This window comes from Miscanthus floridulus, chromosome 17 (genome assembly GCF_019320115.1).
Source record: "Miscanthus floridulus cultivar M001 chromosome 17, ASM1932011v1, whole genome shotgun sequence".
In the NCBI taxonomy this organism is placed as follows: Eukaryota; Viridiplantae; Streptophyta; class Magnoliopsida; order Poales; family Poaceae; genus Miscanthus; species Miscanthus floridulus.
The window spans coordinates 110,830,824-110,857,426 of record NC_089596.1 but is presented as its reverse complement, the minus strand read 5'-3'; the positions used below and the strand labels follow the sequence as shown (position 1 = coordinate 110,857,426).

The 26,603-nt window shown below is 41.6% G+C and overlaps 2 protein-coding genes across 2 annotated transcripts; one reads left to right on the top strand and one right to left on the bottom strand.

The window, feature by feature from the left end:
• Nucleotides 1-11,684: 11,684 nt before the first annotated feature.
• On the bottom strand, nt 11,685-12,549 carry LOC136518438 (uncharacterized). The gene has a single exon (XM_066512095.1). The coding sequence runs from the start codon at nt 12,449-12,451 to the stop codon at nt 11,933-11,935; it is 519 nt and encodes a 172-aa protein (XP_066368192.1). The 5' UTR covers nt 12,452-12,549; the 3' UTR covers nt 11,685-11,932.
• A 1,756-nt stretch (nt 12,550-14,305) lies between these two features.
• Nucleotides 14,306-25,671, top strand: LOC136517086 (uncharacterized). Its single transcript, XM_066510607.1, has 11 exons — nt 14,306-14,583; nt 15,160-15,326; nt 15,786-16,467; nt 16,561-16,645; nt 17,048-17,135; nt 18,340-18,524; nt 22,282-22,414; nt 22,516-22,652; nt 22,768-22,842; nt 25,148-25,264; nt 25,360-25,671. Exons 2-11 carry the CDS (start codon nt 15,179-15,181, stop codon nt 25,399-25,401), a joined length of 1,692 nt encoding a protein of 563 aa, XP_066366704.1. The 5' UTR covers nt 14,306-14,583; nt 15,160-15,178; the 3' UTR covers nt 25,402-25,671.
• The last annotated feature ends 932 nt before the right edge of the window (nt 25,672-26,603 follow it).

Here is a 26,603-nt window from a genome sequence, read left to right as displayed (position 1 = left end):
TCTTTCTTTCTCGCGCTTGCATCTGACTCTTAGTCTCACCATCGTGCCCCTGGATAAATGGTGATATGTTGGATTCGGATTCATCTGAAGACCTCACGTCAGGTACTTCTGGGGGGATCAATGGTGATCGAGGACGGCGAATCATGAATACTTCTCTAGTGTGAGTTGTTCTGTCATCGTCGTTGATTTCCGTATTGCTAGAGCTATTGATAACTTCAGTAGAGGTTTCAAGGTCATAGATCGAATCTCCTTCTTGGTAGGGTAGAGTTGCTGTTGTTGTATCGTCGACTAGTTGGGTGTCGTCATCCTCAGGAACGGTACCTGGCCAGTGAATGATGCAGTCTTGAGATGTTATAGTTAAAACGAGACCTTCCTGGGCTCCTTTCAGTGGCATTCTAAGCACGGGATAGGTAGATCCTTCATGCCATGTCTGATAAGGTGTCGCCATGTTGTGGGGTCTGAACAGAAGAGGACCCGACTTCTTAGAAGTACTCTGAGTGTACTTCGAGTAGTATTCTTGATAGGTTGACATCATGTTCCGGAGCTTTGTTAGAAAAGAACTCAGTTTTCCGAAAGAACTCGGACAAGACTTTGTCTTGGAAACAGAACTTGAGTCTGAATCGGATGCGTGAAGTCGCGAAATCCGAGTTGGATTGGACATTACGAGCTACGCGAATCCTTCGGCAAGCTGATCTGTCGTTGTCGCCAAAATGGAAAAGTCCTAATGATGATCTAAATCTTTGAGGAGACGGCCTTGGAGCTTGCCGTCATCGCCTGCCTCGTAGATCCACTATCTGAAGATGAAGGTTGATCCCTTCGAGAAGATCATGTTGTCGAGGTCCATCGAGCTCTCGGATGCAAAGTCACCGAAAGCCCCTACTTGGCACGCCAGCTGTCGATGTTTGACGACCGATAGCCTACCACGGGGGTCCCCGGGGTAGTATGTTTAGGCTTCAGCGTATGCAGAACTCAACGGTTAACACAAGAGACAGTCGATTTATCCTGTTTTGGGCCCTCGATCTTTGATCGAGTAATAGCCCTATGTCTAGTTGGCGTTTGCCTTTACGTTGCATTGATTGTAAAGTGTTGTGTTGTACAATTGTTGTCTGAACTCCCGATTCAAGGAGCCCTGCCCTCCTTTATATAGTCAGGAGGCCAGAGTCCTAGTCGGTTTACAATGATAGTTCCTAGTAGGATTATAGAATAATATTACTACTAAGATTACAGGGGAAGAATCCTAGTTAGGCTAGTTCTCCTCCCTTCCTTGTGGGGTATCCCATGGGTCCTGCACCGATAGCGCTGCTGCGAGGTGACTGGATGTTGGACCTCAGTGTCCGGTCGTTTCCAGTAAGGTTCCATTCGAGCAAAATCACGACCAGACACGTCTAGTCATGCTCGACCAGACTCACCCAGCGTCCGGTCACTCAATGTCTCCACTTTGCACCACACGTCAGCGTACATCAGCATTGACCAGACGCACCTTACCAGCGTCTGGTCACTCTTCGCGCCAGCATCCGGTCACTCTGTGAACCCCTATCTTTTCTATCTAGGGCGCCGGTGGCACCGTCGGACTGTATGCACTCTACGGGCGGACACTCCGCCGGTGAGGTTTCTAACCCTTGCTCAAATGTGCCAACCACCAAGTGTATCACCTTGTGCACATGTGTTAGCATATTTTCACAAGCATTTTTAAGGGTGTTAGCACTCCACTAGATCTTAAATGCATATGCAATGAGTTAGAGCATCTAGTGGCACTTTGATAACTGCTTTTCGATACAAGTTTCACTCTTAATAGTACGGCTATCGATCCTAAATGTGATCACACTCGCAAAGTGTCCTGATCACTAAAACAAAATGGCTCCTACAATTTTTACCTTTGCCTTAAGCCTTTTGTTTCTCTTTCTTCTTTTCCAAGTTTAAGCATTTGATCATCACCATGCCATCACCATCGTCATGATCTTCACCATTGCTTCATCACTTGGAGTAGTGCTACCTATCTCAAAATCACTTTGATAAACTAGGTTAGCACTTAGGGTTTCATCAATTAACCAAAACCAAACTAGAGCTTTCAACTACATAGCTTATCCTTCTCAAATGTGACATCTTTCAAGCCTCTAACTAAGTCATGCTTAATCAACTTGTTCAATTGTTTCATTCCAATATAACCAAACCTTCTATGCCATAACCAACCCATCCTAGACTTAGTGATCAAACATGTTGTCAATTGCGCTTCTCTAGCATTGAAATCAACTAAGTATAGATTTTCATATTTAAATCCTTTGAATATCAAGTTAGAGCCATCTACACTTATAATCTCTATATCATCCACACCAAATATGCACTTGAAACTAAGATTACATAATTGAGCTACCGACAAAAGGTTGAAGTTCAAGCTCTCTACTAGTAGCATATTGGAAATGCTCAAGTCATTGGATATTGCAATCTTACCAAGTCCTTTGACCTTGCTTTTTCCATTATCACCAAATGTGATACTATCAATCCCATTGCTCTTGTTTTCATTGATTGAATTGAACATTCTTGGATCACCGGTCATGTGTTGTGTGCACCCACTATCAAGCACCCAATGCCTTCCTCCGGCCTTATAATTGACCTACAAAAGAAGATCAATTCTTTTTAGGTACCCAAACTTGTTTGAGTCTTTGAAGATTAGTTACCAAGCTCTTTGTACCCAAATGGCCTTCTTCTTTGAGCCCATAATTGGTGTACCAATGAACTTAGCCTTCACACCATTGGCACCCTTAACAAGCATGTAACAAGAATCAAATTTAATTGAGGATACAATAGGTAGCTTGTTCTTGTTAATCTTGCAATATTGCTCTGCATGCCCAACTTGCTTGCATCTATTGTAAAACCAACCATTGCTATTCACAAAGTTAACTTTGGGAGTGACAAAGGCCGCCTTGCCTTTCTTGGGGGTATAGCCTAATCCCTCTTTATTGAGAGAAAACCTTTGGCAACCCAAGCACTTTAGCAAGCGGGCATCTCCACCATAGACATTGCATAAGGCACGAGTGAGCTCATTCACCTCCTTCTTGAGGGTCTCATTTTCCACCATTAATGAGGCATCACAAGTGAGACCATCACTCAAAGGTGAAGTAGAAGTAGTAGTGCTACAAGAAGTGTTAGTGGGAGCAACTATAATGGGCTTATAAAAAGATTCATCAATAAGATCACATGTTAGTCCCACATCACATGATACAATCACTTGCTCCTTCTTGGCTTCCTCTTTGACTTGCTCGATGAGAGAGGAGTGAGCTTTCTCAAGCTTAGAGTGAGCTTTGCCAAGCTTCTCATGGGCTTCTATTAGCCTCTCATGAGTGGCATTGAGCTCATCAAGGGATTGCTCAAGAAATTTGACTTTCTTGTTCAATTCCTTGCACTCATTTCTCTTCATCCCAAAGCAAGTATGCATTTGCTCACACATATCCATGAGCTCCTCCTTGGAGTACTCCTCATCATCATCATCACTCCTACAAGCATCACTTTCACATTCATCATCATCACTCACATCATATTTTACCTTGGTAGGTTTTGCCATGAGGCATGTCGAAGGAGTGTCAAAGATGAAGGGCTTGTTGTTGATGGCGATGCTTGCTAGTGCTTTCTTGCTAGATTTCTTGCCATCATCACTAGAGTCATTACTATCCAAAGGGCCATCACTATCCCAAGTGACCACATAGCCTCCATCCTTCTTCTTCTTTTGGAAGGTCATTCTCTTCTCCTTCTTTTCTTTCTTATCCTTCTTGTGCTTCTTTTTCTCGTCCTCATCATTATCACTATTATAGGGACAATTTGCTACAACGTGATTGGGACTCTTGCAATTGTAGCATCTTCTCACATATTCTTTGCTTTTGGTGTGATCTCTTCGCTTTCTTGCACCGTAGCCCTTCTTGTTTATGAATTTTCCCATCTTGCGTACAAAGAGGTCCATAGCTTTATCATCAATATCACTAAGATCATCATCATCACTTGATTCTTTCTTGGACTTGCCCTTGTTCTTGGATGATGATGAGCTAGCCTTAAATGTTATACTCTTCTTCTTTTCTTCTTCCTTCTTGTCATCCTTGTCATCCCCTCCCTTTACACACGGTATGTCTCTTGGGTCATGACATCACCTAGTACTTAGTTAGGGATAATCTCTTTCAATTCTCCTCTTATGATAAGCAATCTCAACATCTCAAATCTTGTAGGTAAGCACATCAAGAACCGATGAGAGACATCATCATCCTTGATCTTCTCTTCTAAGGCCTTCAAGTCATTTACAATCACTTGCAACTGATGGAACATTTCTGGAATGCTCTCATCTTCCTTCATCTTAAAGCTTGTCAATTGATCCTTGAGAATGTACAACTTAGCACTCTTCACCGCCGGTGTGCCCTCATATGTTTCCTCCAATCTCCTCCACACCTCATTTGCTCTTTTATAATCCTTGATTTGCTCAAACACCTTGGAATCAATGGCATTGTATATGGTGTTGAGAGCCATTGTATTACATTGCTTGTTGGTCTTGTCTTGGTTGGTGGGGTCATCGGGATCAATGATAGCATAGTCATTCTAGGTCACCTCCCATACTTGATCATTGATCGAACCAAGATACATCATGATCTTTCTCTTCCAATAATCATAGCATGTGCCATCAAAGAACGGTGGTTTGCCCCCCACATGGTTGAACACAACTTGAGCCATAATTTTACACCGAGGTTGTTAAACCTTCAATCAAACGGTGACCATGGCTTCAATACCACTTGAAAGGTCCTAATATGGCTCGAGGAGGGTGAATAGCCTATTTAAAAATCTACAAATCAACTAGAGCAATTTGATTAGTATGACAAATAGCAAAATGCAAACTTGCTCTAGCTCTACAAGGGTTGCAAGCCACCTATCCAAAAATTCTAGTTGCAATGATTACTAGACACACAACTAGCAATGTTAATACTCACTAAGAGCTCTCAATCTTGCTACTCTAAAGAGCTCCACTAGATGAACTTAAAATAACAAAGCAAGCTCTCAATTCTAATTACACTAAAGAGTTTACCGCAACTAGTTTGCAAGAATATAAATGAGTGAGTAGGGTGATTATACCGTCGTGTAGAGGAGTGAACCAATCACAAGATGAATACTAAATCAATCATTGAGAGAATACCAAAGGGCAAGGGACAACTAATTTTTCTCCCGAGGTTCATGTGATTGCCGGCACGCTAGTCCCCGTTGTGTCAACCAACACTTGGTGGTTCGGTGGCTAAGAGGTGTTGCACGAACCTCGTCCACACAATTGGACACTGCAAAAACCTACCCACAAGTGAGGTAACTCAATGACATGAGCAATCCACTAGAGTTACCTTTCGGCTCTCCACCGGGGAAGGCACAAGACCCCTCACAATCACCACGATCGAAGCCCGAGACAATCACCAACCTCCGCTCAACAATCCTCGCTGCTCCAAGCCATCTAGGTGGCGGCAACTACCAAGAGTAACAAGTGAATCCCACAGCAAACACGAATGCCAAGCGCCACTAAATGCAATCACTCAAGCAATGCACTTGGATTCTCTCCCAATCTCACAATGATAATGAAACAACGATGGAGATGAGTGGGAGGTCTTTGGCTAAGCTCACAAGGTTGCTATGTCAATGCAAAATGGCCAAGAGAGTGAGCTTGAGCTAGCCATAGGACTTAAATAGAAGCCTCCATGAAATAGAGTTGTTGGGCTCCTCACTGCACTGAACACGGGCCGACCGGATGCTCTGGTCAGATTGACCGGACGCTGGACCTCAGCGTCCGGTCACGCGATGCACGCCACGTGTCCCCTTTCTTCAAATACTGAGCGCCCGATCCCAATGGTTAAGTGATGACCAGACGCATCAGTTAGAAAGTGACCGGACGTAGGACCCCAGCGTCTGGTCGTTTCTAGTAAGGTTCCAAACGCGAATCGGTCATACTCGACCGGACTCACCCGGCGTCCGGTCACTCAATGTTTCCTCTGTGCGCCTCATGTCAGTGAACGTCAGCACTGACCGGACGCACCATGCCAGCGTCCGGTCACTCTTCGCGTCAACGTCCGGCCATAAGACCGAGACACGTGCTCACTGCTGCTGCTGACCGGACACAGGACCCTAGCGTTCGGTCACTGTGCCACCAGCGTTCGGTCACTCTGTGAACTCCTGTCTTTTCTGTATAGGGCACCGGTGGCACCGTCGGACTGTCCGCACTCTACGGGCGGACACTCCGTCGGTGAAGTTTCTAACCCTTGCTCAAATGTGCCAACCACCAAGTGTATCATCTTGTGCACATGTGTTAGCATATTTTCACAAATACTTTCAAGGGTGTTAGCACTCCACTAGATCCTAAATGCATATGCAATGAGTTAGAGCATCTAGTGGCACTTTGATAAATTGCATTTCAATACGAGTTTTACCCCTCTTAATAGTACGGCTATCTAACCTAAATGTGATCACACTCGCTAAGTGTCTTGATCACCGAAACAAAATGGCTCCTACTATTTATACCTTTGCCTTGAGCCTTTTGTTTTTCTCTTTCTTCTTTTCCAAGTTCAAGCATTTGATCATCATCATGCCATCATCGTCGTCATGATCTTTGCCATTGCTTCATCACTTGGAGTAGTGCTACCTATCTCATATTCACTTTGATAAACTAGGTTAGCACTTAGGGTTTCATCAATTAACCAAAACCAAACTAGAGCTTTCAGCGGGGGTGCAGGCGGGCAGCACGCGCTGCTTCCGCGCTAGCGCGGGGAGAGAAACGGAAGCAACTATGGCCCAAAGCCCACAAGTTTGAGGGCTAGAATAGGGGCTCTACTGAAGTGAGTTTTTTTCCCTCTGACCTCAAAAATAGGATGAGGGCTTAAATAGGGGCTCTACTGGAGATGCTCTAACAACTAGCTAGGTTTGGCCTTTGTGCGGGATAGATTGAGTGGGGAGAGAGAGAAATAAAAGGATACTCTAGTCCATTTGCATAAACATACCGAGATATTCGTTAATATAAGGATCCAAATAGGTGGACTAACAACTAACTCACTATTTCTTTGCAATAACTAATAACTAGTCTAAATTCATCCAAATAAACCCTTACTCTAAACCTTTTCCATCGCACTAAAAGCAAATACATTGGTGTTGTCATGCAGTGCCATATGATCATGATACGATTGAACAACTAATGTATACAATGGATTATCTTTTAAGTTGTCTTATAGTAATTTAATTATTTTTGGTTTATGCAATAAACAAAGAAAAGTTTGTGAGTTGACAACATTAAATCATACTCCATCCGTCCATAAAAAGATGCAACTATACAATTTGTGCAAGTCAAATTACCTTAACTTTAACCAAATTTATAGTGAATAGTATTAACATTTATGTCTCCAACTAAGTTTACTAAGAAAATATATTTCTTAATTTAATGATACTTATTTTGTATTATAAATATTAACACCTTTTTATATAACATTGGTCAAGCTGCAAATCATTTGGTTCCTTAAAAAGTGAGAATTATATCCTTTCATGGACAAAGAAAGTACATTGGTCAAATGGTTGTGATGTTTTTCTAAATTTTTGTTAATGAGATGGTTGCTTCACGAAACAACCACCTCTTTCTCCAACCATCATCTTCCTCTTCTATGTCATCAAACCTCTTTCTCTCACCTTCCTCTTTCTCTTATATGTCATCAAAATTCTATATGACGTTGCATAAGAGTTGCCTTTAAAACTGCTAACCTATTGAAACTGCAAACATATATATAGCAATGTTTCCGCCCTATACACTAGCTTGGTGCCCCTTGTTGCCTGCCATCGGATTCGGAAGCGGTCCCGTACACTGGTAACCCAAAGCGATAGATGATGCCCACCGAGGTGTCACAAACTGCAGGGAACCAACCTTGAATCCATGTTTAAGCTTCTGTGTCACTGTATGGGTTGGGAATTGGGACCATCGCATCGATACCATGGGCGACGTCTAGTCTTCCTCTGCTTCCCTGAGAATGGCTATATACGTACGAAAAATAGTTGGTGCAACAAGTGGGGCTTAGAATTAGGTGGTGTTTTGTTGCTCCTCCTAAATTTTAGTCATTGTTCTATTGAATATTTGAACATATGCATGGAATATAAAATATAGACTAATTACGAAACTAATTGCATAGTTTGCGACTAATTTGCGAGACGAATCTTTTAAGCCTAATTAGTTCATGATTTGCTAATGTTGTACTACAGTAAACATGTGCTAGTGATGGATTACTTAGGCTTAAAAAATTCGTTTTATGGAGTACTGACGGATTATGTAATTTATTTTTTTATTAGTATTCGAACATCTCATACAACATTCTCTCGATACATCTTCTAAATTTTAGTAACCGGATCAAACACCACCTTATTCGTGTGATACCACTCTGCGAGCGAGGCTGTTTGTCATGGAGCACCTTTGTTTTCACCATATTTTTCGACCAAAATATACTCCCGGGCTTGTGTTTCATCCATTTGCAGTGTTCTACTTAAGGATACCGTGAACTCGCATAATAAAACATGCACATGCAGACATGCAGTAAACCATATGCTATGTCAGGAGCAATCACCTTCGCTTACACGCTTCTGTACTAGAGAAAATGCCAGGCAGCCAAAGATTCCGCATTCAGTAATCTATCTGTAGTACTCCCTCAGTCCCAGCAAAAAAGTCATACAAAACATATTTTGACCACTAATTTATCTTACAATATATTGTTATTTGCTAAAGAACCAATATTATCTTAGAGACACTTTTAATACAAATTTATTGATGCAAATTTTATATATTCTAAACTTGTATGCAATTGGAATAACTATTGGTCCAAGTTAGTGAAATACAACTTTTCACTGTTGTCATTAAAGAGTACTTCCTCCGTCCAGAAAATAATATAATTCTAGCACAGTATTATGGTTAGTATGTTAAGTTCGATCAATTATAGATAAAAAAGTATCAACATTTATAATATCAAATAAATATCATTAGATTAATTACAAAATGTATTTTTATAATAAATTATTTTAGAGCCGTAAATATAAATATTATTCACTAGAAATTTGATTAAACATGAACTACTTTTACCGACACATAACCCACAGTTGTATTCTTTTATGGAGAGAGCAAGTATTATATAAGCATGACATACGAGGTGAGGTGCCTTTGCTGACACTACGTGCCTGCCTTGCACCGGCTCGGTTCGGCTTACCCACCGGCTCGTTCGACTTATTTTTTCAGCCGGAACAATATTTCTCTCACGACAATTCAGTCAAAACAGTATTTTTCAACCAGTTTCAGCAAGTTTCAAGCGGAGGGGGCCTCTAGCATTTAACACCGCTGCTGGTACCCACAAACACAGTATCCCAGCTACATCGATTTATCATTTATTTCCTTCAGGACTCGATCATAGAACTATTTTTCTCATCTGCCAATTGCCATAGGAAAGCTGCTGTTCACTCAAGATTCAACAAGCCATCAAGCAACTGTGAAGTACAAAACAGGGATTTCAGGTGGCTGGCATCTTGCCCTGATATAACAGCTAAAGTAGTACTTACATCATGCGTGTCCTTGGAAAGGAAGAGCTACATCAGCACAATCATCTTTAACAAAAAGCACTTATGTAGGGACATGTTTGGAGGCACCCGTGCAGATCAATACAGAAGACCTATTGCGGAACCCAAACTTAAAATAGATCTCTAACACAATACTTATATCCTCCAACAGAGTACCTATATGGAAGATCCAATTTGAATATCCTCTCTTGAAGATCTATTTGTAGAAAGGGTTGTCTTTTATGTCTTATTGTTGGAGAAGACTAAAAATAGTTATTGAAGTCTTTACCTGTAGCGCTATCTAAAAAAAGAATGGGTCTTGTATTTTGGAATTTTAGACCGCGGTTGTTGGAGACGGTCTAAGCACTCTATAGAGTATCCTGAACATGCAAATTCCATGCTGGTCTCTGGTGATGTGACCAAGACAGGTATGGGTTTGATAATTGATATGCTACAATGTTATGTATTCATGTGTTGTAGGATGACTATTATTGGCAAGATAAAACTTTCCAGACATCCAGGCTAAATAATTCATTAGTGCCTATGCAAGTAAAACACTCATAAAAAACATATGTGAGCCAAGACATCATGCAAAGCATTAAAATAGAGGTTGCTATCATCACATGGAAGGTCATGATGCCAAGCTAATCTATCAATCAATCACCGGAAATCCAAGCTGAACAATTCGTTAATTCCTAAGCAAATGAACATAAATCAATACTAGTACTAGCAGACGTGTCAATACATCATGGAAAGCTTTAAAACAGATGTTTCTGATCACATGGAAGATGACGATGCCATGCCAAGCAAATCTATCAATCACCGGCTTGATAGCTAGGGGCTGTTTGGTTCCCGGAACTCTTAAAATTTCTGTCACATTAAATATTTAGACACATGTATACAATATTAAATATAGACTAATTACATAACTTGCGACTAATTTACAAGACGAATCTTTTAACCCTAATTAGTCCATGATTTAACAATGTGGTGCTACAGTAAACATATGCTAATGATAGATTAATTAGACTTTAAAAATTCGTCTCAGAAATTAACCTCCATCTATGTAATTAGTTTTATAATTACTCTATATTTAATGCTCCTTATTAGTATCTAAATATTCGATGTGACATAAATTTTAGAACCAAACACCCCTTTAATATGATAGGGACAAAAGGTAGGGCTATGCCCATTCCTACAAACCTACCAATTACTGGCTTGGTTATGTTGATAAGATATGGACAGATGAAAGGAAGTTCAGTGAGAAAAACCATATCTCGCTCGGACCAAACCCAGTAATGGCACAAAGAAAGCAAGAGTTGTCAGGATGTCACCACTCACCACAACCACTACATAGCTTTTTATTCTGTGCAAGAAGACTGCTTCTGACCTGCATTACATACTAGGGCCTCGTTTAGATTGCGAAAAAATTTCAACCCGATGAATAGTGCCACTTTCGTCTTATTTAGCAAATATTATCCAATCGTGGACAACTAGGCTCAAAAGATTCATCTCGTGATTTTCAACTAAACTATGTAATTAGTTATTTTTTTTTACCTACATTTAATACTCCATACAAACGGTTAAAAATTAATGTGATGGAAAGAGAGTGAAAAAACTTAGAATTTGGATGGCATCTAAACAAGACAGATATGGACCTGTAATGTAGACAGTCGGTAACCAGTCTTGTGGTGGCCTTCAATGTCCGCATCTACCATTTTTTCCCTTTTTCCCCCTTTCAGGGTTAAGTTCATCAATGACCCAAATATCTACTTACCAACTTGCACCAACTTATTATTAGTTCTGTACACTTTGCAGGCTTATTCGGCTTTTTTTTTTCCGGTCGAAACAACATTTTTCTCAGGACAACTTTGCAGCTTTGGCTTTTTTTTTTTCAGCCAATTTCAGCCTGCCAAGCTAACGGGCCAATCTCAACAAACTCACAGAACAAGCAATAGAAACGATGAAAAAGCCAATCTCAACAAACATGTCATAAATTCCTGACTATCCTATCAATGCAAACAAATTCTGAGGCTCGATTGCAAGTATGACAAAACAAAGCAGTAGCACTAACAAGTATGACACCAGCAGTAGCACTAACAGATCAATCCGCAGAAGTGTTCAGAGTACGCATCCCTTGCAAAATAGCTCGAATATACACTCACAATCTCAAATCCATTTCGAATTAGTAGGCGAACAGATAGATAGATAGATAGAAAGATAGACATCTGGAGCAGGAGCATCATTATCTTCAAAAGAAAAAGAAAACTAAATCGCAAACATATTCAGAAGTTTGGTTCCTTTCTTGGGGGGCCTGCCACCGTCCAAGAAGGGAGAACCGGCCAGCCATCAGAGGTTACCATCCATGGTGGAAGATCTCAGAGCACTTGCCCTTGAACCACCGGAGGCCGCGGCGCAGCGACGCCTTCACCTTGCCCTCCACCGAGTAGGCCTTGTAGCTCGCCACCCTTCGCCGCCGCTTCATCTCCGGGTCGCTGAGGCACCACATGCTGGTCCCGCCGCCTCCACCTCCACCTTTCCTGCCGGCGCCGGCGCCACCGCCGCCTCCTCCTCCACCCAGTCGCCCCTCCTTCCACCCCGGCGGCGGGGGCAGCGCCAGCGTGTGACCGGGTGGCGGGGGAAGGTGCGGAGGAGGCGCCGTGGTGTAGATCTCGATCCGCCGGTCGCCGCCTGCGCCAGCGCCGGTCCCAGGGAAAGCGTCATTCTTGGAGAAGACGGGAGAGAAGTAGCCGTTGTGGGAGTGCGGGGAGGCGGAAGAGGAGAAGTAGCCGTTGGCGTGCGCGAAGGCCGGGTCCGGCACGGAGGACGGCGGTGAGCGGAGGTCGCCCCGGTAGGGACGGTGGTAGTCGCCCATGAGCGATGAGCGGTGAGCGGAGACGGAGGCGGAGGCGGAGGGAGGGAGAGATGGGTAGGAAAGCACGGGAGATTCGGGCAACAGTCGTTCGTTTTTTTTGTTGGTGGACGGTGGGACCCACCCTTTGTGAGTGAGCAAAGGGCAAAGGTGGGAATTAAAGTAGAGCACGGGTTGAAGAAAGGGATCTTTGCTTTTGGGCTTCTTTCCCTTGCTGGAATAGAATTAGGCCCAAATTCAGCTGATCCGAAAGAGAAGGAAAAAATCACCATTGCTCAAAAAAAAAGGAAAAAAAAACAGGGCTTTCAAACGTTTTTGTCCAAAAAAAAATACAGATATTTGAAGTGCCTATGTAAACTATTGTCACTTTTGTAGTGATTTTTTTGACATTGCCATCGCGCTTGAGAGTGTCGTAGAAAATAAAAAAAAAAGTGTTCCTTATTGCTAGTGCTGGATGTTGCCATTGCTATATCTATATTTATATTTATATATTTATATCTATATCTATATCCATTCTAAAACTAATCCTTACTACAAGTCTATCTCAACGCGCAAGTTATCCACATCATTCCCCACTAACTATTTACATCATCTTCCACTAATAGTCTTAGCATCTCACTAACTTCCAATCTCTTAGAGCATGTTTGGATCATAGCTAGATTATAATAATCTAGATTATGCATAGAATTATAATAATTAGGATTATGGATAATAATAATAAGAGTGTTTGGATCTTTGGATTAGGGGTGATTGATTATGGTTGGTTCAAATGAGAAATTCCTATCTTATCCTTTATAATTTGACAAGTTGAACAATTGGTTGGGGGTAAATTGGACTTTTAGCATCCATAATCTCCTATAACCTAGTCTCATCCTGGATATTGGGATTATGATAATTAACAATTTTGATTATACTATCTATCATATAATCATTCCTATTTGAAACAAAATTTGATTATATAATCTGATTATTATAATCACCTAGGCATCCAAACAGGGTCTTAATTGAAAGCTATTCACATACATCATCTCTACTCAATTTAATTCAATTTCTTCGCAATCCATGCAGCAATATAATTTGTGGGGCATATTCTAGCATTTATTAAATTATGTGTTGCAATTGTGCTTTTATGATTCTTTATTTAAGTTACGAAATAAATCTTATGGAAAATTGTACTCGTATGCCATGAAGTTGTAGAAAATAAAATAAAACAGGATATGTAATGCATAATTTCATTTCACACTTTTATAGGCTTGCATATTTAATTATTGCATGGTATTATAAAATGAAATGAAATGAAATGTTTTTAGTAGAGTTTTACTCAGTTTCTAACATGTGGGAACGAAAAGAAAACACTTCTCGATGGAGTTTATTCACTTTGTTTTCGATAAATTGGTAACTGTGCACACCGTGTTTCATCTGAATATTCTCATCTCCTCTCTCTCCTCATAATTCCTGTGTGGCGTCAACATTTTTTACTGATATATCATCCTATTAAATGCAAATAAAATTTGTATTGGTATTGGCCTAAATACATGTTTTAGCAATTAACAAAAAGTACATGTTTTAGTTTCAATGATGGTGGTTGTATAGTTCCAATGAAGGAGGTTGTATGCCATGCGATTCCGTATTTGTTTTGCCAATGCACGAACACTTAACTAGTAGTGGTAAACTAAATTATTTTTTAGAGTTGTCTTTATAAAGAATATATCAGTATTTATGATATTAAATAAATAAATTATGAAATATAATTTGTAGTGTACTGTATCTAATAATAATATTGATTTGGTGCTATAAATTTTTAATGTTTTTTCTATAAATAAATTCGGTAAAAAAATGTTTGAGATAACTCTCACTTGATTCAGCGGGCGGAGGGAGGGAGTGATCCCGCGGTGCAGGGTAGCGACCGAGCGCCTAGGGTTCTGTGGCCGCGCGCCCTCTGGCGGTCTGGCCATCCGACCGGACCAGGTCGCCGACGTCCCCCGTAATCCGCACGCGCCATCGCAGCGTCTCCAGGACTCCGCCTAGATCTGCGTCGGCCACGGCGCGGCGCCGCTGGAGGCTGGAGCTGCAGCCGTCCAGCCGACCGCCGACCGGGCGACCGCCGATCACCGACCACCGGCCGAGCCGCCGCAGTGAGCCTCCTCTGTCCTCCCTCCTGCTCTCCTGCATACAATCTCCAATCTCGTTCTGCAGATAGTGATTCAGTGATTGTATTTTTGTTCATGTGCTGAACTTATGAAATAGACATTGATGCACAACTGTACAATACAGAGTAGATTAAGATCAGTAAAATGGAATTTGGTTGAATTTTGTTAATGTGCTAGTGTTGATCGATTCAGACTTGGTCCAGTATATTACTGAAATAGGCAATAAAAAGAGATTTAAAGGGTTGGGATACACCTAGAGATCTTTGTTTGGATAGGAGCGCCTGAAAGCAGCTATTGACATGCCTGAACCGTGACTAGGGGCTCATGTTGGGTTTCAACTCTAGCCTACCCCAACTTGCTTGGGACTAAAAGGCTTTGTTGTTGTTGTAGAGTTTGTTCATGTGCTAGAGTACAATACAGAGTTGCTTTGAAGTAGATGAAGATGAAATACACAGTACTTTCATGTCCAATAGAAGCATAGGCCAAACAAGAAGTATATTTTTCATGGAAAGAAAGTTGCATTCTTGATGTTTGATTCCAGATCTGTGCTGTTCTATACAGGCTAGCTGTGCTTTGAAGCATGGGTTATTTTGAACAAGTTACTCCAGAAGGCCCTGAAACTAATCAGCACGATGAGCAGCGCTCCATACGTTTACATGCATTTTCTGATCTATCACACGTCCCTGCAGCCACTTTTATTTATCTCTTAAAGGACTGCTATGGATATGGTATGCCTACAAATAAATTGCATGTTTCACTATCTATAATCCTTCACTGTTGAAATCTACTCTGCTGCTGATCTTGTTTCACTGTGAAGTCTAATCCTCTAAGCGAATCTTCTAAAAGAGCTTCTGAGAGGAGACAATCATCCCATCCCATTTGTATATTGTTAACTACTGTTTTTCCTTATCAGTTCCTATGGAATCTGTAATTGGAGGGACAGAGTACAATTTTAATAATCACAATATGATTTCAATCACTATTACGGAATTTTTATTAAAATTTGACTGATGGTAGTAATGCTTACAAATAAATTACAGTTTATGTAAAAACCAATTGTTCTCTGAAATTTATATATTTTTTTAAATGCAGTTTGTTATAACCCTTAATTATCTTGTTTATAGCTTTTATAATGCTTGGTTATGCTGACATGTGAGGCTCTTATTTTTTGTTACCTTTTAACTCAGGTACGAACAAAGCAACCTCAAAGTTTAAGATCCTCATGCAGCTGGTAAAAGTGGCATTGCATAATGGTCCACAGCCAGGCCCGTTCACATATGTTGTCCAGTGTATGTATATTGTACCTCTGCTGGGGAAAACTTATTCTGAAGGGTTCAGCCATATGTTGACATCCTCTTTAAGGCACTTGAAATCTGTGGAATCAGTACAGAAAGATTTCTTGGAGGCAAAGCACCTTGCCGTACAACTTGTTCTTGATATCCTTGATTCTGTTGTACCCCATGAGAACCGCATATTGATCAAGCTTCTTGAGACATTTGAAATTGAGTTGAGAGACGTGGCTCATGCTTTGTATGGTTCAGAGTTGGATGATGATGATCTAATGAAAGCAAGGGAACATCTCAGACAGCAAGTAAAGCGCTGTATGGAATCAGAATCCAATGCAGTCGCTGTGGCTCTAATAACACGTTTTTCCATCCAATGCTGTGACGAGTCCTTTATCATAAAATTGATTGAAAACAATCAATTAGAGATTGCAGAGGAGTGTGCTACTTTCATGGGCAAGGAAATGATATCTTTAGTCATTCAAAAGTATCTAGATATAAAAATGCTGAAGAGTGCGAACAAATTGGTCAAAGAACATGAACTCACTGAAGAGTTCCCAGATGTTAACTATTTGTATAAAGAGAGGTGACATTCCTGTTGCTCGCTTCAAAGTCCCTACACCTACATATAAATTCTTTACCAAACTTCTAGAATTGTGAAACATTTTACTATTTGCAGTTTAGTAAAGAAGTTGGCTGAGAAAGGATGCTGGGATATTGCAGAAACTAGGGCCAAGAAGGAAACAAAACTCCTGGAATACCTGGTAATGTGTGTCCACATTGCCACAATCAATGTTTTGGTTAGATATACCAGAAGACAGATGCATTTGCTTTAGGAAGATTCATTTGATCTAGGCAAGGAATCTATATGCCCCTGCATTTCTTTTTGGATGAACTGGCGAGGAGAATTACCTTCTTCTGGTTATGTGTTGGGCACACATGATAGTTCGTAGAAATATGATCCCCATGTTCTATGAAATGACTATATTGATATATTCTCTTGCTAATAAACATCATGTGTCATGAAAATGCAATTTAACAGATCTTCTGGTGTAGTTCGTAGAAATACGATCCCCATGTTCTATAAAATGACTATATTGATATATTCTCTTGCTAATAAACATCATGTGTCATGAAAATGCAATTTAACAGATCTTCTGGTGTAGGTATATTTAGCAATGGAAGCTGGTTATATGGAGAAAGTTGATGAGCTTTGCCAGCGATACTCTCTTGAAAGTTATGTTGATTCTTTGGGTAAGCTAGGAGGCTAGAAAGTTAATTATCCAACATTAAGTTACAGAGGCATATTTTGTTAATTAGTAGTCATTTCTTATAGTGGTAAATACTCCCTCCATTCCAAGTTATAAGACATTTTGGCTTTTGAAGATTCATTGCTTTTACTATGTATTTAGACATAGTGTATATCTAAGTGCATAACAAAAGCTATGTATCTAGAAACGCCAAAACATCTTATATTTTGGAACGGAGGGAGTAGTAGCTTATGTTATAGGACCACACATTTATCATAGTTATAAAAAAAAACACTCAACTTATGTTTCATTGGGATTATATAACCACTAGAGCGATAAAGTTTATGACTTTCTGGTGGAAGTGGAACTTCAAAAGCTGGGATGTCTAATAAAAAAAGTATCATGAAGATGTGTGTTACAAGCCTCTCAATTCTCAAAAGGACATTTAAACAGTTCATGGGAGATTGGGCTATTTGACATCCGATTCACAAGACTTTCAAAACAAAACACAATTGGTTCACAGGAGCCTACGGGCTCTATGACTGTTGTTTTGTGCTACTACTGCATAGATGACTTGGCAGCAGAAAACCAGCTTACAGAATATTGCTAACTAGTTGCAAAATTGTATATGGAACTCTAAACATTTATAAACAAAAAATTTACTGCTACAAGGAAAAATCACCAACACTGGAAGAGGAGAGAAAATATGACATCTTGAGTGGATACAAAGTTAGCTGATGATAATTTTTTTTGGCATAGACAGTAGTTTTTGAGGTCTTTTTTACTCTTCACGGCAACACATGTAATCTCTAAAACGTTTATTTTTGTGTGTTGTACTTTCCCTTTCTTCTTTAATGTAATGATATACAACTCTCCTGTGTGTTTCGAGAAAAAAATGTTTTAATTTTACTCTAGTTTAGTTTTGGACAATACATGCTGATTGCTGATGAATCCCATCAGGATTCTCTTGTTTATGGATGAATGACATGACGCGAGGTGAAAATTGAGCCATGAATTCAGTTGATCTAGCATTCCAATTTGAACTTGTGTATTGTGTTTTTGTTGTCATCCCATTTTGCAGTCCCACCCTAATTTATTTGAACAGTTATGAACAATATTTTAAAAAAAAGATTCACATGATTTGCTACCTTTTACTGTCTTCATTATATTTCTATTCTTGATGCAATTATTTACGATGTGCAAGGCAGTTCCGGAGAAGGTTTTCTGTGTATCTGATTACTTAGATCTAAAGAAATTGGATGTGGAAGAAATTGTCTGGGTTGATGAGATCAATGGACTGCTTAATGCAACAAGTAATATTGAAGCTTGTAAAATTATTGGCATGGATTGCGAGTGGAGACCTAATTTCGAGAAAAATACTAAACCTAGTAAGGTAAGTAACACCTTGCTTTGTACTAGTATATGTTTCAATGTCTTTTTAGTTTTCTGGGTTCCTCACTGATAGTTCTTTCTCAGAAAGCATGGCTGAGTAAACTAGGCGAAATGATTGCTTTAGGTTTCCCATGTGTCATTGTGGGTAGTTTAGTAGTTCGACCAAGAGGATGAAACCATTCAGCACCTCCTCTGTTCCTGTGTCTTCTCTCGGCAATTCTGGTTTCAATTACTTTGCACCTTTGCACTCCCGGATATTGCACCTCAGCCATCTGCCACTGGGTTCTTTGACTGGTGGCAACAAGCCGGTAGCACTCTTGACAAAAGAACCAAGAGAGGATTCAATTCATTGGTCATGCTAGGAGCCTGGATGCTTTGGAAGGAGAGAAATGATATTGTGTTCAATGGTGCCTCGCCTAGGATAGAGCGGGTGCTTCTCCTTGCACAAGAAGAAGCTGCTCTCTGGTGGTTGGCAGGCGCTAAAGGCATTAGTGAACTGGTCGCTGCTCGACCTGGGGTTTAGCAGCGCCTGTTGAGGGAGGTCGACTTTTTACAGTTTTAACAGGCACGTATGTAACCTAGAGACGGTGTGTAAAGTTGGTGTGTGTGCTGTTGTATGGCTATATAAGCCTTTTATCCCCTTTCTTAATGCAATGATATGCAGCTCTCCTGCGTATTCCAGAAAAAAAGTAGTTACTTTGTTTTTTTTTGGAAAACGCAGAAGAGCTTTGATCAATTTCTTTATGAAGAGACAATAAAGTACGAAAGAGACCCCCCCCCCCCCTCACACACACACATGTGCACACACAGACACACCCTTTTAGATAAATTAACTAGACGCCACACAGACTTTTACACAACCAGATTAGTGACGATGGACTAAGTATCCGGGGCAAGTGACTAGGAGAAGCTCCTGGAGCACATGGGCCCTAGCTAAACACCGGAGACTACTTTCTTTTGTCACTGTTTGATGATCACTGAAATTTGGACTAGTGCCATTGAAAACAAAATCTGCAAGTTGCTTCCAAAAGAAGCTCCCAAGCCACTAAGGATAATCAACAACTTCGGACTCTTTTGTAGTTCTTTAGGAACAACGCCCTTGATGTCTTGGCACCACTAACTTGAGAAATGAATGTGTGAACCTTATGGTGCAACTGCAATCAAATGTAGCTTCTTGAAAGGTTAATGCCCGGACTTGCTGAGTGAATATGCAGGAGACAAGTATATGTTGAATTGATTCCTCAGCTTGATCGTAGAGGAGCAGGTTGTTGGATTTGGTAATCTGCACTTGGCAAGATGGTCAAAGTCCAACATCAAATTGTTAACAGCTAGCAGCAGCAACAACAACGACAACAAAGCCTTTAAGTCCCAAACAAGTTGGGGTAGGCTAGAGTTGAAACCCAACAGAAACAATCAAGGTTCAGGCACGTGAATAGCTGTCTTCCAAGCACTCCTATCTAAGGCTAAGTCTTTGGGTATATTCCATCCTTTCAAGTCTCCTTTTATTGCCTCTACCCAAGTCTCGGTCTTCCTCTGTCTCTCTTCACGTTACTATCCTGACTTAGGATTCCACTACGCAGCGGTGCATCTGGAGGTCTCCGTTGCACATGTCCAAACCATCTCAACCGGTGTTAGACAAGCTTTTCTTCAATTGGCGCTACCCCTAATCTCTCACGTATATCATCGTTCCGAACTCGATCCCTTCTTGTATGACCGCAAATCCAACGCAACATACGCATTTCCGCGACACTTAGCTGTTGAATATGTCGTCTTTTTGTAGGCCAACATTCTGCACCATACAACATAGCAGGTCTAATCGCCGTCCTATAAAACTTGCCTTTTAGCTTCTGTGGTACCCTTTTGTCACATAGGACACCAGACGCTTGCCGCCACTTCATCCACCCTGCTTTGATTCTATGGCTAACATCTTCATCAATATCCCCGTCCCTCTGTAGCATTGATCCTAAATATCAAAAGGTATCCTTCCTAGGCACTACTTGACCTTCCAAACTAACATCTTTCTCCTCCCGAGTAGTAGTGCCGAAGTCACATCTCATATACTCAGTTTTAGTTCTACTAAGTCTAAAACCTTTGGACTCCAAAGTCTCCCGCCATAACTCCAGTTTCTGATTCACTCCTGTCCGGCTTTCATCAACTAGCACTACATCGTCCGCGAAAAGCATACACCAAGGGATGTCCCCTTGTATGTCCCTTGTGACCTCATCCATCACTAAAGCAAATAAATAAGGGCTCAAAGCTGACCCTTGATGTAGTCCTATCCTAATCGGGAAGTCATCCGTGTCTCCATCACTTGTTCGAACTCTAGTCACAACATTGCTGTACATGTCCTTAATGAGCCCGACGTACTTCGTTGAGACTTTATGTTTGTCCAAAGCCCACCACATAACATTCCTTGGTATTTTATCATAAGCCTTCTCCAAGTCAATAAAAACCATGTGTAGGTCCTTCTTCTTCTCCCTATACCGCTCCATAACTTGTCTTATTAAGAAAATTACTTCCATGGTTGACCTTCCGGGCATGAAACCAAATTGGTTCATAGAGACCCGCGTTATTGCTCTCAAGCGATGCTCGATAACTCTCTCCCATAGCTTCATAGTATGGCTCATCAACTTAATTCCCCGGTAATTTGTCCAACTTTGAATATCCCCTTTATTCTTGTAGATCGGTACCAATATACTTCTCCTCCACTCATCAGGCATCTTGTTCGATCGAAAGATATGGTTGAACAGCTTGGTTAACCATACTACAGCTATGTCCCCGAGGCATCTCCACACCTCGATTGGGATACCATCCGGTCCCATCGCCTTACCTCCTTTCATCCTTTTCAACGCCTCTCTGACCTCAGATTCTTGGATTCTCCGCACAAAGCGCCTATTGGTGTCATCAAAAGAGTCATCCAACTGAAAGGTTGTGTCCATATTCTCACCATTGAACAATTTGTCAAAATACTCTTGCCATCGATGTCGGATCTCATCCTCCTTTACCAAGAGATGCTCCCTTTCATCCTTAATGCACTTAACTTGGTTGAAGTCCCGTGTCTTTCTCTCACGAACCCTAGCCATCCTATAAATGTCCTTCTCTCCTTCCTTCGTGCTCAAATGTTCTAGCACAGAGGAACACAACATTTCCAAATTGTTTCCATGGCGCAAACCTGATGGATCAAATGAAGTAAGCGTTATATGATGACTTGTTGGTTTAGGAGCCAGACCGTGTAAATTTCCATTTTGCTGATCAGGTATGTCTTGCTGTAGGACCAGAGACGGAGCCAGAAACACTAATTTTCCTGTGACGTTTTTTTTTTGGGGGTGGGGGTAGTACAGAGTTCTCAAAATTCGATTTGAATCTTAAAAGTCAGATATGTAGATAATCAACTGTAACCTGGATGGTGAGAGTTCCCTTGATGTCTTCCACCCATCTTCTGTTATTCAAAGCCTGCGTCGCAGTGCACTGTTTCCTTGATCTTCGATGGATTTTTTTTCTCTCGAACACGCAGGAGAGCTGCGCATCTTTGTATTAAGAAGAAAAAGGGAGTAAGAGCCCTTACAATACACACACCCAAGAGACTAAGAGAGTAGACATGAAGTTTAGTAGTTATCAACACGTTGCCAATTCATTTCTTTTGTTTCTAAGTTTCTGCAAGCTTTATTCTTTTTGAACCACTGTATATTAGTACTCTTTTTTCCCTTATCTCTTTGCATAGTAGTTATCCTCGTGGTTGATTTTAGCTATTTGGTCAGGTCTCAATCATACAAATTGCATCAGATAAGGTAGCCTTCATTATTGATCTGATTAAATTGTATGAAGATAACCCAAAAGCATTGGACAGCTGCTTGAGGCGTATTATGTGTTCATCTAAGATACTAAAGCTGGGTAATGTTATGTATTTCTGTCATCTCATATGGTCCTCTTTAAAAATATCTTTGGATTTTATATTGGATGATAACTTACCTTTTGTACATTGGACACCAAAGGCTATGACATTCAATGTGATCTTCATCAACTAATGCAATCCTATGGAGAATTGGAATGTTTTCAGTCCTATGAAATGCTACTTGATATGCAGAAGCTGTTTAAAGGGGTTACTGGTGGCCTCTCTGGATTGTCGAAGGTATATAAATATACAATCGTCATAGAATAAACTGGTTGCAGTTAACTGTTGTCCATCTACTTTTGACATTTTCTTGTTAGGTAGAGTGTATGACATGTTCATGAAATGCTGCCAGGAAATATTAGGAGCTGGTTTGAACAAGTCCCGGCGTAATAGCAACTGGGAGCAACGGCCACTAACCCAAAATCAGGTCAGCCACTGTTATTGGTGCCCTTTTTTCTTGTTCCCTTGAAATCAGTCCTGTAATCATGTGAGTGTTAACACCTACTTCTAGGTATTCGCAATTGATTTGTCATATCTGGGTTCTGTAATTTAGTAGGTTGCTAATAGAGTCTACTACTCCCTCTGTTCCAAATTTATAAGACATTTTGGCATTTCTAGATACATAGCTTTTGCTATGCACTTAGATATACGCTGTCTAGAACTCTAGATACATAGCAAAAGCAATATATCTAAAAAATCCAAAACGTCTTATAATTTGGAACGGAGGGAATACATTCTTTAGCAAAGCTTTCCTCAAGAGGTAGTTTTAGGCATTCTTACTTGGTTTTGAATTGAAGAGATAAATGGTACTCCCTCATTCCCAAAAAGAATGCAATTATAGGTTTGAGACAAGTTAAGTTTTCTTAAGTTTGACTGAATTTATAGAAAATAGTACCAACATTTTTGTCTCCAAATAGATTTACTATGAAAATATATTCCATAATTAATCAATGGTACTTATTCAGTAGTATAAATGTTAGTACCGTTTTTAATAGATTTGGTCTAAATAGGTTTACTATGAAAATATATTCTATAATTAATCTAATGGTACTTATTCGGTAGTATAAACGTTAGTACCATTTTTAATAGATTTGGTCACCTCGGAAAGGGCGAATTGCAATTTTTCTCGGTCAGATGGAGTATGGTTTACACCTGTAACTGTAATACATTGTGTGCATGTTTGGATGCCAGCCATAGTTTGCCATGCCTAACGTTAAGTACCAACCACATCTGTGGCTTGCCATAATCTGTGGCACAAATAGATTGTTTGGTTAGTGACTAAGGTTTGGCAAAATAAGTGTGGCTGCTGTTTGGATTACAACCAAAAAAAACTTGTCAAAAGGTTGTGGCATCTGTTTGGATTAGTAAAAGCAACAGCACCATATAAATATGAAACAACTAGTAGCACTAAAAATGGAAGAGAAAATAGTGACCAAATTAATCTTAGCAGTGTTAACGAAGAAACAAAAAAAAACTACAGCATATTTCCCTATAGGTGAGGAGCTACATGCGGGAATTGCGCAACTAGCAAGTATGGATGCTCGGTCATGCAACATGCAGCTTCTTCGAGGCAGCTGGTTCATGCAGCATGCAGTTGGTCAATCCATTAAAGAAATGGATGGCAGCATGCAGCTCCTTGGTGCGCTGTGGCGGCCGGTGTGGCGCAGAAATAGCCTGCCACACTTTTGGCGGAGAAATCTGTGGCGAGTGGCTGACGTGGATGTGGCGAATACCAAAGTTGTTGTGGCAAACCTAATCTTAAGCGTGGCTAAGTTATGGCCAGCAACCAAACATCCCCTGTGACTTCAAGGCTTATAAAGGTAGTTTATAAGTTTTTTGTGGCTAAAAAAGGGAAAAAAAGATAGCATTGTTAGCTACCACTAGGGCTGGATATCGAGCCGGCTCGGCTCAGTCCAGCTCAAGCTAGCTCGTTAGGCTAACGAGCCAGCTCGGCTTGGCTCATTAATATTACGAGCTAGAGAGGCAGCTCGGCTCGGCTCGTTACCGAGCTCGAGCTGGCTCGTTTAGCTCACGGGCTACCACAAAAAAAAATAGGACACACATGTTTATAATATTTATGTTACATTAATTCCAGAAGGTGACGTCCACCGTTATGCAAAAGTATCAACCGTGCAACATAGTTGGTCCATCCATAATCATCCAGTTCCAGCATACTAACTAGTTGCTTGCCACCACAAACTTAGGAAAGTCCATAGATTCAATGTCAGCATCATCATCTTCTCTCTGGAAAACAATCCATAAAATCAACATTTAAGTACCACAACAATTATAAAATTAAAATTCATATGAAACAGCTGAAAATAAGGATCACATACCAATAGAATAGGTGTACACTTCTAGGTCAGCATTATCATCTTCTGGATTCATGGTCGTGGGCTGATAGGCCTCAGCTTGTGAGCAGCTCGCGAGCTGGCTCGTTAAAATAGCGAGCTAGACATCCAGCTCAACTCGTGAAAAAGTTAAAACGAGCCGAGTCGAGCGAGTTGGCGAGCTGCGAGTATTTTGTCCAGCCCTAGCTACCACCTTGAAAAAAAAATACTCTGACACTATCGCTTTTTATTTGATTCTGGGTTATGCACATCTTGGTGGGAAGCATTGGTTTAATTGGGTCAAACCTGCTCCATAACTCAAAACTGTGTCAAAATTGGTTAGATATCCTGTTTTCAAGTTTGGTTGCTAAAAATAGATGTCCACATGCTCCTGTTTTGTAGAAAGAGTATGCTGCTCTTGACGCTGTGGTCCTTGTGCATATATTCCATGAACACATGCGGAGGCAAGCACAGTTTGGTGTCTCCGAGGGAAGCAAAGTGGAATGGAAGTCTCACGTTGTAAGTTGTCACTCTACACACCTGGCGAGAAATAATTCCACTGCTTCGTGTGATACTCCAGGGCATCAGCTGATACAGCTAACTGTCTTTTGCAGGTTTCCCGAGTGAATAGCACGCGTAGGCCATTGCGTTTCTAGTAGGGGTAGACAAGCTGACTAATCACTAATGTTGGAGTGAATTACTTCTAACATCTACATGTGCCGTCTTTTGAAGCTTAAACTTCCGTGGAACCAGACTGTTTCCTTTGACAGTTCTCTGGCATCATAGGCTCATAGCTGATCCCCAGAATCTAGTGCTGCGACTTCGATACTGTTGCCTTGTATATATTACCTCCATCAGAGTTTTTACCTTCCTGCTGTATTGCATTCATGCTGAGTGCAATCGGTACCAGTTGGATTTCGAACCCATTTTCTGTTATGAATTTTTTTTGAAACACATTTTCTTTTATGAATTAGAGCAACTTTCGTAGGGCCTAGTAGGATCTCTATTAGACCGACTCCAACGAAGGGACCCAAATACGATACCCATTTCGCTGTTATAGGTCGTCTACAGTAAAAAAAAGTCACGACCTACATATCTCCGCTCCAACAGACAGACCCAAATCCACGCGGCCGCACCCAGGGAGCGCCGCCCCGAGCACCCTGTCCAACCCCGCGGCCACGCGGGCCGTCCTCGACGCCGGCAGATCTCGTGCCCAGGAGCGCGGCGCGGGGACGGGGCCTCCTCCCCCGGCCGAGCTCGCGCCCGCGCCCGGATCCGGCCCCCCTCCCTCTCCTTCTTCCCTGACGGAGCTCGCCCCCGGCGGAGCTCGCGTCCAGCGAAGCTCGCGCCCGCGGCTCGGCGGAGCTCGCGTTCGCGCCCGGATTCGGCCCCCCCTCCCTCCTCCTTCCCCGATGGAGCTCGCGCCCGACAGAGCTCGCCCTCGGCGGAGCTTGCGCGCGCGCGTGGCGGAGCTCGCGTCCGCGCCCGGATCCGGGCCCCTCCCTCTCCTTCTTCTTCCCCGACGGAGCTTGCGTCCGCGCCCGCGGCTCGGCGGAACTCGCGCCCGGCGGATCTCCCTCTCCTTCTTCCCCAACGGTGCGGGAGCGGGCCACCTCGGACGCGAGCGAGCGCGGACGATTTGCGTAGCGAGGAGAGAGGCAATGCTTTTTTGCGTATCGATTGCTTCGGTAGGCAAAATGGGTGACGGGTTTGGGTCGGCTGTTGGATGGTGTTTTCGGATAGGCAAAGCACTGTTGGGGACGCATTTTGGGTTTGCCTCTCGGTGTTGGAGATAGTCTTAGGACCCTCGAGTTTGGGTGGGTACCTAAATCCTCCCTCCGGCCTCATTCTTGGGGGC